At 39.3% G+C, this 14980-nt stretch overlaps 1 protein-coding gene across 5 annotated transcripts in view; it reads right to left on the bottom strand.

The window, feature by feature from the left end:
- COP1 (COP1 E3 ubiquitin ligase) overlaps positions 1 to 14980 on the bottom strand; it is a 131145-nt gene that overhangs the window by 91474 nt on the left and 24691 nt on the right. For 3 of the 5 annotated variants that reach the window (XR_010373386.1, XR_010373385.1, XM_064454445.1), the window contains exons 7-10: positions 12751 to 12810; positions 10695 to 10771; positions 5510 to 5567; positions 1809 to 1923 (exon numbers count right to left, since the gene is read on the bottom strand). Coding sequence is in view for 1 of the 5 variants with exons in the window: in XM_064454445.1 (XP_064310515.1) it covers positions 1809 to 1923; positions 5510 to 5567; positions 10695 to 10771; positions 12751 to 12810 (310 nt within the window). In the remaining 4 variants the exon portion in view is untranslated. The remainder of the gene's footprint in view (positions 1 to 1808; positions 1924 to 5509; positions 5568 to 10694; positions 10772 to 12750; positions 12811 to 14980) is intronic. The other 2 variants (XR_010373388.1, XR_010373387.1) reach the window with 1 other exon arrangement.

Genomic DNA, 14980 nt, shown 5'->3' on the forward strand with positions numbered 1-14980 from the left:
CTGTTTCTCTGCTTGGAAAACCAAATGTTATTTCAAGACATTTTCCCCATCAAGGTGCAAGGCCATTTCATAATTACAGTTATATTATGTCTCCACTCCCTACTAGAACAGTCATAGTCACTTCTTGCAAAAAAGCTTTAAATCCATATTAAATCCTATTTAAAATGTGTCAAAAAGCAGGAATGACTTAAGAAAAACCAATCAAGTATCACAGGTTATCCCTTATTTAGGAAAAACCTGCACTTGCAAATCCTCTACTCCTGGTGTGGCTGACATATGAATACAAAAATAGTTTTACCACATTCATATTTATAGTTCCAATTATGAAGAACAATGTATTCTAGCAGGGAATGCTGGGAAGAGCCCCATTTATTATCCTTGGTTAACAAGTAGTATTTTAACATAAACACAGTTATGCATCACCAAGTTAACACCACATGAAAACATTTCAGTGTGATCTGTGAAGTACTGTATTCTGCAAAGCACTTGCTAGCACTTCACAGGAAACTGACTGGTCACATACAACCTACTTCTCCAATCTTCCAGCTACTGAAGCATCCTTTAAATGTGCTGCATTCCTTGTTAAAATTATTTTGCTGACCTGAGTCAGTACCTGCTCCAAAGTAGGTAGAAGATGTAGACATATCTAACAGTGAGCTCCCCTAAGACACACTGCAGCTTTTACACTTAAAGCCAACTTTTTTAAAATTTAAATAACTAAGCATAATTTTTATTTATTTATTTCCAAGTGAATAAAACAAACTAAATCAATGGAGAAGAAGCAGCCAGGGTTTCTACCCCAACTCTGTTGCTGATCTGTGTCCTGGGAAGTTAGTCCTTGTCTTCCAAGGCTAAAAGTCAAGATATTCTGCTGCAGCAACCTCTGCCTGGTTCCTTCTTGACCCTTGGAGGTTTCTCCTACCCCAAGGGCCAGCTGCTCTCTGCTCCTTGCTGCGGTCTGTCACTCTTCATATAAGCTGCAGCTCACAGCTTGGCACTGCAAATCTCTTGCCTGCCACAGCCCATTGCCTGAAACTTTTTCCCTACCACAAAGCTGGTTTCTTCCCCAGAGGGGCCACAGAGCAACCCTCCTCACCCTTAAGACATATTCATTTGACCTGCTTGTTTCTTAAGAGAATCTTGTCATGCAATTAAGAACAATCCATCCACCAGGTAACAATTACTGTAGCTGCTGTCACAGTGTTACTAAATTATGAATGAGGCAATCTAGGCAATTGTGAAAACAGGTTCTAACTCTACAAAACAACCCTTAAATCTAAGGTGTGGCCCATGGGACAACACTGCTGCACACTCAGCTTCTATACTCCAAGCCATTTGTTAACAAAGACTCAATCTAGACAACATAAAGGATCACCTCCAAGTGTTCTATTGCATGCTAAATACAGGAGAATTTATCAATTTACATTTATACCTCTGTAGTATTTCAATAGCAGTGTTTAACTCCTGTGTTTATACCACATCTAGCAGAATGACAACCTAACCACTGCTTTCAAACATTTGCATCTTTAGAAGGAGCAGTGAAATTGTTTATTGTGGGTTATGCCCTTCACAGTACAGGATTACAAAGTAATACACATGCCCCTCTGAAGGGACAGGATTAAATTTTCTAAATTTAGCAACTTCAAAGATTGGTCAAGAAAAGCAAAACAGGATGATTTGAGTAACACAATTATTTCCCATGCAGGGAAGAAGTGAAAGCTACTCTCAAGAGTGAGTCTTTCCTGAGGACTAGGCACTGTAAGAGGTAACTGATGTCAGAAGCTGAACACCATGCAAGAGGAACTCACCCGAGACACGTGTCATCCTGGTGGAAAAATAGCACTGCTCTAGGTCCTCAAAATGAGCTGTGAGCCGCTTGCGTCGTGAGGCTAGAGTGCTGTTATACCACGGCTGCTTTTTGGTCTGAATGGAAGAGAGAGAGAACACTTCAGAAAGGTAAAGCCAGGCCTAGGTTTCATTTTAATAAGTTTTACTAAATTATAAACAATTTATAGGTGTGAAGGGTAAAAGTGACAATAAATTAAGATCTTGCCACTGTCAACAGTTACTTTTAGGGTCCTATGTCGCACCCTTTAACTTGACAAACAAAAGCTGCTTTTTAGACAGTTTTGTTTCCTTAACCCTTGCAAATTTACTGATTACAGCCTCACAGGACCGACAGCAGCAACCCTTGGGGAGTCACATCTTGTATACATAGACAGCAGGGGCCAAAGATACCAGGCTTCCAGCTCCACAAATCAAACAGACTGTACAACAAATACTTCCTAGATCCCTGGCAGACAGCTCATTAAAAAGAAAAGGAGATGTTTATTTTAGAGAGTTAGTTACTGAATTATTTCTTTTGAAGCAACTCACTAACTCTGTAAAGCTAAGCAAATAAGGATAGAACCAGAAGACACCATGAAGTTCAAAGGTTAATTGAAAAGAAGTCCATGAAACTCATCATTAAAGCCATTCCCCAACCTACCCAAGCAGTAATAGTGAGAGATAGAAGCAACAAATTGAAACTATGTAAGCTCTCCGCCTGAAGCAAACAGAAGACACAGTGGTTCTCATTTTAATCATTAGTAAGGAAAAGGAACCAATTCCTCCACTGCACAAGAAGCATGAAGAGCACCTTGCTTTATTTTGTATTTAAGTTTCCCATATGACATACTCAAAGCTAATGGGGAAATTAGAAGATTTGAGAACCACCAAGCTCCCTAATGAGCAGCATCCCTGACCGCCTACAAGGTCCATAATGCCACTCAGTGGCACCAACAAAACCTCTTCTGCACACAACTCCCCCTCCTTCTACACAGGAGAACAGATTGCCCTCATTACAGTCATCAAGCAAGCCAACAAGAACAAACTAAGTTCAGAGCCCACTCCAATTCTGTTCATACCTGTACAAACAGTAATTTAACATTTTTGGGGAAAAAAGCAAGCCCTAAGCAATGAAACCTCCAGACACTGCTTCCCACATGAGGCCTCATTGACATCTTGACTCACATGTGCATGTTGACAACACCTATGGTCTACACAGCTTGTTTAATCTCAAGAACTCCAATCTCAACAAACAACTAGAACACTGGAAAGTACTCCTACCTCAACACCTTTTAACTACATTTTGTAAAACTTCACAGCTTTAAGAAATACTTAATGGAATACTAAATAGAACTTTTATAGCAGCTTCCTATTAATTTTGTATGCCAGCCTGCAAGGGCTCCAGCCTCTCTCGGGACATTCAGAGTGATTAGGGCTCAAGACAACTTCAAGCATTGAAGAGCAATCACTTCAGTCTCAAGATGGGCTGCCTGTGACATGATGAACAACACAACCCAAGTCTGATCTGCCAGATGAGCTCAGTCCACACTAAGGTGGAATCAATCATGGTAAGTATCTGCCTGCTGTCCAATACACCTGCTGGGTCTCTAGAGGAAGGTCCCCCAAAGTAGGTCTCAGGCTGGCACATGGTGACCCAGCTGTGTTGGGAATCAATCTGCATTAACTCATCTTCATCAGATACTCCCCAGCTAAGCATTTTAAACTGCTTACGTTCTACCAAAACATTTACTGAGTTTCTATGAAGCCTGTTCCCTGGCTACTTGTTAAGCAATGCTGGGAAACAGGAGGGGAAAAAAGGGAAAAAAAAAAAGAGAAAACATACCCAAGCAATTTTTATTCAACTACTAAAACTACTATGGTTCTCCTAGCTGAGGACATTAGTTAGGACTGCTCTGCTATCAACACTGATTTCACTGTCTCAGCTCCATTAGGTGCTCTGAAGAGTCCTCCAACAACTATGGAAGAGCTTCATAGCTACAAACAAGCTCCTTAGTTGTAGCAGAAAAGGTATGGCCACTAAATACTACCTGCAGAATTTCCTAGGGCCTACGTGACTTGTCCACTGTTTAATTCTGAAGCTCAGCTTCTGGAAGAAAACTGTCCTGTAGTTTTGAAATATATAAATTCTTCCCTAAGAACATGTTAGTAAACAATGCACAAAGTAATTATCTTAAGCAAGCTATGCTGCCCATCCTAGCATAGCTTCTTACCACCAGCAGTGCCCAGTCTATGATTTGTGCCATGACAATTAGAAAAAGAAACACAATTGAATTTATATTCTTAAAACTACTTTTATGGCAAAGCCTTGCTGAAATTAGACTACCTTTGAATTAAGTGTTTAAGTTAAAGATTCCTCTTTTATCTCCCCATCCAAACATACATTAAAGTTTAATTTGGAAATTTGCACTAGAGAGTACAGATCTTGCACTCTCGAGGACAAAAAAATGCATCTGAGGACAAAAAAGATTATTCTCACACAAATAAAGCTGTCTTACAGAATGACTAGAAAAACTAGGCTGTTTGTTTTGTGCACTTACCAGCAGTACAGTTATGCTATTAGTTTTGTCTTTGAAATAGGAAGAAAAGTACTGAGACAAGCAGTGTCAGTGGAGAACAAACACACTACTGTTATCACAGTCCCGAACATAAGATCTCCACCCACATTTCACTTGCCCTCTGAAGCAGAGTAGAGCTACAATTCTTTGTTCAAGCAAAGATCTCCCAGACCACAGTAGCAGGAACAACAAGCATTTTTCCACAGATTAATAGAGGGAAATTTCTAATTATCAATTAGTTATACTGCTACAAACCCAAAAACCTGCATGCATGCACATGAGCCCAAAATTCAGGTTTTTTTTCTCTATATCAGATACTCCATCAAACAAGATCCAACAGCACTTCTGTTAGTTTACCAATTTGATATTGCTGTGTGCCATAGATGGTCCACCACCACCAGAGAGCACCAAAGGTCACAAGCTGGCACATAACCAACAGTCCATCTGTCTAAATCAAAACTGTTTAACCTTTTTGAAGTTGTGAGCTGGTTATCAGTGTCATCTTCCCAGCCCAGCTGAATCACTCTAAGCTGTAAGACTACAGCAGTGCTGTTTGGCAGGCAGCCTCCAAACTGATCTACAGGGCCTATTAAATGCCAAATAGCTTCACTGTATATGCAACTTTTTTACCCTCTATGTGAATTTATAATACAGTTCGTAAGGCCCTAAACAAGGACAAGCTATATGTTTGGAGAATTAATGTTTCTTGTTTTGAAAGACAAGCTTGATCCAAAGCTATTTAAGTCAATGCAAATGGCCAGGGATTTACCTCCCTTCCCAAATGCTGCCTATCTGGGAGAAGAGATGAAGAGCAAAAAATATCCACTCTTCCCTGGAAGAGTCAGCTTTGGGAATAAAGTCAGATGTCTAAATGCATTACACCATATTTCTTTGATGGCATCAGCATGGGCACTTGCAATTCCACACAGTCATTCCTACAGCTGCAGACTTGGCTCCAGTTTACCCACCAAGCCAGTTAAAAGCATTTACAAGACTCAAGTTGACCAGTACCCTGGAGACAGACTGAGTAGTTGTACCTAATATCTCTGCCCACTCTCCACATTCACTCTCCCATCCTCCCTGTACAGACACATGTAGTACCTTACCTGAGAGCTGCCGCTGAAGCCTGGAGGCTGGCTATACTCCGTGGAGTCAATAATACTACTGCAAAAGCAAAAGAAGTAATCTGGTTAAATCACTGTACAACCATCCTTTATAATTTTTAACCTCTCTGTTATTCCCCCCTTCACATCCTGGAGCACGCTTGCCTTTGAAGTTAATTTTACAGACAGGGAACACAGGGTTATTTTTTGTTTGGGGGTTTGGGAGGGGGTTTTTGGCAGGGAGGGTTTGGTGTTTTTTTAACTAAAGGGATCTCCTAGAGCAGAATGCTGTCACGTACAATTATGTGTAGTTCAATCTAATAATTTCTAATTAGAATACAAAAGCATATCTTTTGTATTAAATATGCAGGATAAGCCATTCTGGAAGTAACATGCTACATTGGTTTTCAGTTCCTTTAAAGAAAAAAAAAATAAGTTTAATACCATGGCATTTGAAAGAGCACTGTGAAGAGAAAAGCTAGAGAAATCAGCTTAAGGCAGACACTAGTATTTACATGAAGACACACAAAACAGACACAAGTTATGAAAAACAGAAATAAAGAAATACCAACAGCCAGGATTACTATTATCAGAAAATTCTACGCTATGAGATATATATATGTGTGTGTGTGTAACACAGCTATATATAGCTACATAGTATCTATAATGACAACACATACCTTAAGTAACTGTTCTCAAAACATAGCATACATGCAAACTCAAGAGATTTAACTTTCAAAACTGCAAAAGGATCTACTGACATAAGCAGAAAACAGGTGGTTGAGTATTCTTGCACATATGGGTAAAATACTTAGCTCTTACAAAAACACCAGACCCAGATTAAAGCACCCTTATCACTCAAAAATTTAAAATACTTTTACGACAAGTAAAGGTTAGTACACAAGAACACCATTTTATTAATTACAGAGAACACGTTACAAACATTGCCACGATTTGATTCTAAAAATCTTTGTAATTCACTTGCTTCTGCTATGTCATTTGGCTTGGAGAGAAAAGAAACTAGCTGGGTTTATTATTCCGAGTCTTACGAGGTGACCTTAGATTTAAGCATTGCTTGGGAAAGCTGAATGTTTCTTTAAAAAGCTGCCAGAACATGGCTATAGGCCCTGGTTTTGTAAGAGATTATTGATGTTTATGTAACACCCAGAACAATGCATAGACTTGACATTCTTGGTCATAAAACAAATGGTTTGGCTGAAGTGCTGGTCAGGGCACCCCTAAGTCCAGGAGGATGAAACAGGGGTATTAGTGCTTAGTTGTTTCTCTGGATGTTTTAAAGCTCCCCTGGAAGTGGAGGTAAGTAGAAACAGAAGATGAGAGACAATTTTGAAGTCTCATTGGTGGTTAACTTGCAAGATGCGATTGACTGGGCTTCTGTTACAGGCAAGACAAAAGCTGCAAACCAAGAAAATCTGAAGGATAAAAATCATTATTTGCTGCCAGCTATTGCAAGGGAGAAAACAGCAGAGCTGTTTCAGGCATGGTTGGGGACAATGAACTTTAAATTAGAATGTGGACACGTGAAATAATGAAACACATACAGCAGATCCTGCCAGGAACAGCATGTATAAGATGTTCAACTGGAAAGCAATGAAAAACCACTCCACTCAGACAGGTATAGCGGCAATTAACAGCAAAACACACAGAATTAGAGCGTCTGGTCTCGTTTTGCTGCAGGTTGTCTGGTGATATAAAGCCTTCAAGAGTGCAGACGTCATCTTCCTAACCAGAATACAAATTCAAAGTAATTTGTGTGGTGCCTGTAGCTGAACTAACCCAGCATACACTTGAACATTTTTCCTTTTAAAAACAGGAAGCAAATTATCAGAAAAATTACAGCCAAATTCTTTTTAAAAGCTGTAACATTAGGTTCACCTAGGAAATTCAGCTACACTAACACGACATCTTTAAAAACCTGGAACAACAGCAACAAAACCACAGCAACCTGCAAACTATAAATACCATTTGTTAAACCCTTACAGGGTGGGAGGGGGTAATCAGAACAAATGGAGGGGAAGGAGATCAGGATTTCGATAAGTGAATCAGAGTTACCAGGCAACTCATTCTTAGATCAGAATCTTTCCCCAGAAACTCATTTTAGAGCAATAGTTCGTTATTTGCTATTACTGCCAGAATATGTAGTCACAGAGAAGTTGCTTATTTGTACCTCCTGTTTGCACCATTTACTGGTAGCAAAAATAGCATGCATGCCTGTTCAGAAAAACCCTACATAGAACTATTTGTTCTTTTCCCTTATTCTTCTCCTCTTGTTTGCTCTCTATTAGTACACAAGCCCAGCTATCTGCAATGCTGTAAACAAGCGCTGTGCTATTACCCAATTTAATATTTCATCATACCCTGTACAAGTATAAGAAAACACGTGTTTCTTGAAACCAAGAACGTATTGAACATGATAGCAGTACTTGGGTTTTTTGCTAAAGAACTTATGAAAGAAGATGGGGGAGGCATAGCAATTTCACATTTTGAGGATGTTAAGAGCGTGGGGGGAAAAAAGCTACAAACAAATGAGAAGAAACAGAGAATTAGTGAAGCAAGCCTATGATTTAGAGGAAGTAGATGAATAAGGGCAAGTCACCAGAGACCAGATAAAACCAAATTCCAGAGAACTTGATTTTCTTGAACTTTAAATTCACAGGCTAAAGAGATTTTCTTCATCTCAGCATGGGCCTGTGATAACCTTGTACTATTTATAAGACACATTGGTAGAATTTTATACAATTATATTTCATTAGCAGAGTGTTAAGCATGTTAACAAGTTACATTCCAATTTAAATATACCATTTTAATTCCCTGGTAAGTTAAGAAGTCTCTGCAAGTTTAATAACATTTTAACATGGAAGTGAAGCCATCTCAAACTATATTTGTATTTCATTCTTACTGGTTCACAGCATCTCTAAAATGCACTTTGGAGATTAAATTTCAGTTAACGTAGAACTAAAAAAAAAAATAATCGGTGTATTTTAAAAGCTTCTGTCCTTGTTCTGCTACATTCTTCCCAAGTAGGAATCAAAGTTACCATTGAGATACTCTCCAAAATTTTCATTTACTATTGAAAAGAAAACGAATTTCAAGTGGTAGACCTTTCTGGAATCTGAGTGCTGGTAATTCCAACTAATTTGATTACTTGAATTACACAAAACCAGGGTAGGGCAGGAACAGAAGTTACAAGAGTCCAGCAACAACCAATGACTGTTCAGACACTTCCTCCACATACCATCTTCTCTTTGACCACTAAAACTACCTCTTAACACAGGAATGTAATTGAGAAACAGAAAAGGAGTCTTCAAGCCAAGAGAAAGAGGCAACCCCACATACCCTAGAAAACCCCTAAACATCCTATTATATCACACCCTTGGCATGTTGTCCCAGAGGAAAAACCCAAAAGCTGAAGACACAGCCAAGGTGCAACTAGACATGTAAAAGATTATCAAACAAGAGAAAAAGCCCATGGTCTCTCCACCTGCCATAATCCAACACACTGCCATCTCCCAGCAGACCTCAGGTTAAGCTCATCAATCCAAAACCACTAAAATATTTTGGACACCATCTTATGTCTTCAAAAGCAAGAACTAAGAATGATTGACCCTAGGACATGAAATAAACAGGCATAGAGGAATAATAAGAAATTCTCAGTCGTATGAAACCAGTGTAGGCCTCGCACAGCAGATTCCCCTGCCCCCCACAACTCTTTCACCAAAACTCTGGGGCTTAAAATGTTATTCCAGCTTCCAACAACAGCCAAAAGTTCCTTTGAGAACATGTTTGTTAGCTTGGCTCAAGTAAGAAAGATACATTTCTCTTCATAAGTACACCCTTCTGTTGAAAAAAAAAAAAAAAAACATAGAGAAAGGTTTCTAGGCCTGACAACATTCAACATGTAACAACTTCAGCCCAACCAATACCCATTCTCCCCAAGCAGCAGTACCATGCAAGTGAGCAGCAATCTATTTAATAGCCAACAACAAAAACTAGTAGAACCTGACAAAAATATCATCAGCTTCACATACCTGTTGCTTGGCAAAACAACAATAGCCTGCATCAAAAATGCACCTGCACCCAAAAATTAGGCAAGCAGGGAAGGGCAGAATAACACTGTTCCCATCCATCTTGACCATATACCTGTCCTTTCCCTCAGGGGCAACCAGAGCTTCACAGAAATATGAGATTCTAGTCTGTGCCCAGAAATAGCATTCTGGTAAGAATTCCCAGGCAATATTGCTAGGCCTCTTACCAGAGCACTGTATCTAAATCTCTGTAGGGGAGGAAATCTGATCTTTTTTACTTACTTACTTCTGGGCTATTGGGTCTTGAGCTACTAATTGTAGAAAAGATGCCAGTACAATTTTATAACAGAAATGAACAGTTTAGAGAGCTCTGCCATTAGGAAAATACACTGGAAAGAGGTAGGAGAGATGATCATTTAATAACATAACATGGCCCTGTGAAATCAGAGATTTCTTACAACCAGAAAATACTGCTATAAAGAAGTAGAGCACTTCAAACCCTGGCACATGCAACTTGGACACAAGAAGCATCTGCAATTTTATCAAGAAACCAGACTACACAGTATTCAGACAAATACACTGAAATACAATGAAATACAAATACAATACAAATACAATGAAAATAGGTTATTAGAAAGGCATTTCATTAAATCAAAACAGACAGCAGATAAACAGAATCAATAGGCTGTATATTTTAAATTTTGATCCTGGAAGCCCATACCTTTTTAGCCCTTCACGCTGAGTGGGGAAACTAGAGAACACCAATATACAAAATTAACCCCTTTCATATACCAAGCAGAACTGCATAACATTCAGAAGAGGCAGCATGTATTTAACAGTAATATTTCTCATCATAAAGACTTATGACTCAAGTTAACAAATCCACTCTACATTTAAAGTGATCAGCTTTCCACAGCATCTGGTTTAGAGTAGACTCTTCATCCAACTGCAGACTCAGATGGCTTTTTTCCCCCGCTACTTTGTTCAAAGTTTATGCCGATCAAGAATAGAACGGGAAAATACTGTATCACATTCAAAAAACTAGTTTTGCTTGTGTTTTGGGCATGGCACGCAGAGGACTAGCAAATATGGTGCAATATGTACAACTTTAAATATCAAGTTCTGAGTTGCAAGCTCCATACCTGTGTGAAGGTGAGGGAGCCTCAAACTGCGGCACCGTACTGTCCTCACTGACTGGGGAGTACAAGCCACTCATTTCCTGAAACAGAAAGCCACGTTATAGCAAAGGTTACAAAACATGAATAGTAGGCACTGTCTGATATATAATATTTACATAGTAATTTTTTCTTTTTCTAAGGAGATAGACAACTGTATCTACATTTATTCAACCCTTACCTAGAAGTCTTTACTATACCTAAAAAAACCACATTGGTTATCTTTGGGTTGGTTTATTTTTATTTGTTTGTTTGTTCTTTTTTGGTTTTTTTTTGTTTGGGGTGGTTGTTCCCTCCACCTCAGTTATTCTAAGTGGGTTTCAGAAATCCTACAACTGCAGTGCTTTTTGGCCCCCCAAAAGGTAGTTCTGGAGTTTATACTCCAAAAATCAATGGATTTGATTACCACCCAGTTGTCTCTAACCCAGCACCTCCCTTACACATGGCAGAACAAGCAAACCATAACTGCATCTGAGACACATGCAAACATATCTAATAGCCTTCGCAGCTGGAATGTAATGCTGGATATGGGTCATGGCAAGAACAGTCACAAAATGACAGGGCAAAGGTTGTTTCGTGCCCCAAACTTTAAAAAAAGGATCTATCAGTCTTCTGTGGGGCAAGTGCACAAGAGAAACTTTACACATAAACCTGGCTTTGTCACTGCCAGACTAAATCACTGCTGTGCAGCCAGTATGAGACTGTACCTTTCATCTGTTTGAGAAATGGAAGCTATGCTGGATGCTGCAGCTCATTAGTTAGGGGGGGCAAAGCGTTCCAGGACAACATTACTGGTGCTTTTCAAGTACCCACTGGGTGCCCATTAGTTGTTAGATAGAAAGTAGGATATTTGTGATGAGAGATCCCAGGCTTTAGAGGTCAGAACCAAGGTCACTATCACACACCAGATATGTACCCCAGCTGCAGTCCACTGAAGTGCCTGATTAAAGAGCAGAAAAGCAGGTAGCTAGATATTCCTCAAGGAATCCTGCAGCTTGGGAATAGCTTCTCTTAGATCTGAAGACATATTTTAACAGTCTCAAGAAACATGCTAACAAATTTATTTCCCAAGAGCTACAAGAAGCATTTAAGGAAATAGGTCTGAAAAATGCTGTTATCTACCAAGTTACAATTTGCGTAGCTATCAGCTGAAGGGAAGTGCCTGCAGTTGTCAGTTCTATTTATATTTTGATAATTCATCAGCATGTGTGTAAATTGGAATTGAAGAAATCCAAAAGGCTTTTGGGCAGTGTTTGGGAGCTTGCACTGACTGCTGGAGACAAGCAAGAAGAGAAGCAGACCTGCAAACTGACTCCCAAGAAGCTTTAAGGGAATGCTATTTTGAGAGGTGGCAGTCTGATGCATTCCTGAAACATCAGTTTCCTATTCCAAGATCAAAACACCAGAATGATTAGAGGAAAGGACCAAGGAGGAAACTAAGAACTCAATAAGGACAGAAGGATTGAGCTGATGGGTTTACAAATACTTGGAGAATAACTCTTATAAAAAAATCTCAAAGATCACCATTATTAAGGAATTAAGAATTATATCAGAAGGTAGCAGATTGGTTGTTTTGACATGTAGCAGGAGCTGATTCTGCTCCTACCCAGTCTCTGCATTATGGTGCTCTTGTGCACCCCCCCAGTACTTTTCCATTTTAAGAGTAGCATGCTGCTAAGATTTAAACAGCCTATGCAAATAGCCAGAACACTGCAATGTACAGAAGTGGTAAGTTATGAGCAATATGCTGGCTGTTGATTTCTAGGCATTATTCTAAAATACTACCAACACAAAGAAATTGAAAGATATGATTATGTAAGAGCTAAGTTTCAAAGCCCCCTCTTACCAACCTGCAGCTTGCATACATCAACTAAATGAACAAATTAAAGAAAGAACATCATCTGTTCGTTTTCCCATTACTGACTCAAATGCCATAAATTTAACACAGCAGCCCCACAGCAAGGCAGGCAGCTTGATGCAAATGAAAAATTGCCAGAGTCAGAACACTGTCTGGGCACCTCACCTCTACTCGTTTAATATCTTCTTCCAGAACACTTAGCTCCTTCTGGATCTGCTCCAATTGCTGTGGATAAGAGAATGGGAGAAGTCTAAATCAATCTGCACTGCACCACCACCAAGATAAATTATGATCTTTTTAGAGAGAAATCTGAACTATCTTAACTGGCATGCTACACGATTCAAAAGTCACTAGGCAGGAAGTTCGTATGCATAGATTAATATAAGTGTGCACACAAACCACATTCAAGTCAAAGTTATGGGAAACAGTACAAAACATTAGTATGAGGTACTTTGATATCAACCACAGAGACTCACATTGAATAATATGCTCCTCTAACGTCTTCCATGCAAGGTATAACTAGCTTACAAACACTGAACATAATGAGAAAAAATACCACAAGGAATACCATGATCATTCCACCCTTCAACAAAACACAAAATGCTTTCCTAGAAGGGATTAAGAGTATTGCTCTTGCTTGCAGTTAACCTGCCAATTGCCAATTTAAACTTAATGATAAAATTTTTCAGATTGGCAAAAACACACCTACTGTGATCAGACAGATTTGCTCCTGGCACCAAGCAAGCACCACATGGCATTTCTTTCAAAGGTGTGATACTTACCTTGGATTACACCATAAACTCCAGTCACTCTGATGGCTATCCCTGAAAGGGTCAGAAAAGGACTTTCTCTCTCACTAGCCAACATCCCCTTTCTCTTCTTTGTGTGACATGTAATGTTTCTCAGGTTTTTGCAGTTACTTTTCAGTCAGTCAGTGACCTGGCTTCACTCATCTCTAGTAACTGTGAAGCCAGACTTGGTGACTGTTTATCCCTAAGAACAAACATCTCCTTACCAGCCTCAACTCCCACCCTCATTCAGCAGACATGTCCCATCCAAACACTCACACAGCCTATCACCAGCCTTGCAAGACTTCAACACATACAGTACTCTAGGTGAGAGCTCTGAGTCTGGACCTAAACAGACAAAATTCAACTCCAATGCAAGTCTGATCCACTAAGATACACACATCTAATGAATAAATTGAGAACTGGAAGTCCACTTGACCCTCCTCAACTCACAATAAAAGTCTATGGACAACTAGCACTGTGGCATTCAACCAGAAGCTGTTACCAAGTTGGCAAGTCCACTGAAAGCTTAAGCACAACACATTCTCTAAAGGCCAGACAAAATTTTGCATTTTGAATTTTTAAGGAGATAACAAATTACCCAAATCCAAAGTTCCTAGTATTGCAAGACATATTACACTTAATATGACATATTCCCAAGAACATTTGGCAAGCTACTCCGAAAGACTGATTCACTCAAGTGCTTAAGCTTGATTCTTTAAGTGGCAGAAACTTTTGCTTAAACAAAACACACCCGCCACTTAAACCTCCACTATTGATCAGCATTCCAAATATCTCTGTGCTCTGCATTACATAATCCACCATTTTAATTTACCTTTTTGACATTAAAAAAAGCTCTATCCCTGAAGACAGGAAAGGAAAGGACTGCGGTGTCCACACCTACTGCTAACATAGCTGGTTCTTCCTTGGAATGAGATGACATTGTATTTATATACCAATCTCTCTACTCTGAAGGTTTCACTTTATATTTAATTTGAGTCACATACAGCACAACTTTAATGGCTTAAAACTAGACTGCCTCAGATAATTTACAAACCACTACACCATAACAGATCATTCCATTTTCACTTGTGAAACCTACAGCACCGCCTGCTATTCTTGCTATAGCTCCAAGATGAGTGGCAGAGTTAAATGACACTAGCACAGCACAGGTTCTGCCTGTACTCAGCTCTAGCAGACAAATACCATTAGTCCCCCACTTTCATAAATCCCATTTTAAAAGCTATAAAAACACAGAGAAGTTCCAAAGTTACAACAAGGAAGTCAGCTATTGTAGAATGTACTGGCTCACCGCCAGACTGGACAACTGAAAAAACTGATAGCTGTTGCCATCACATAAACAGGAGACCTTTTTATAGGAACAAGAGCAGAGACTTCTTTTTATTGGCCCGCTTTTATTAACTACTACACAGAGTTAAAAGTACAAGATCCAGAACTTCATTTACTAATTCTTCCCTCTAGTTACATTCAAGCAAGCAATTTGAACCTACCACAAACTTATACAATAGTAACAAGTCTAAAAACTAGGTAAATGTGTTTCATGCTTATTTTAGGAAGAGTCTTCTCATACTGTCAGCATCAAATGA

This window comes from Phalacrocorax carbo, chromosome 6 (assembly GCF_963921805.1).
Source record: "Phalacrocorax carbo chromosome 6, bPhaCar2.1, whole genome shotgun sequence".
In the NCBI taxonomy this organism is placed as follows: domain Eukaryota; kingdom Metazoa; phylum Chordata; class Aves; order Suliformes; family Phalacrocoracidae; genus Phalacrocorax; species Phalacrocorax carbo.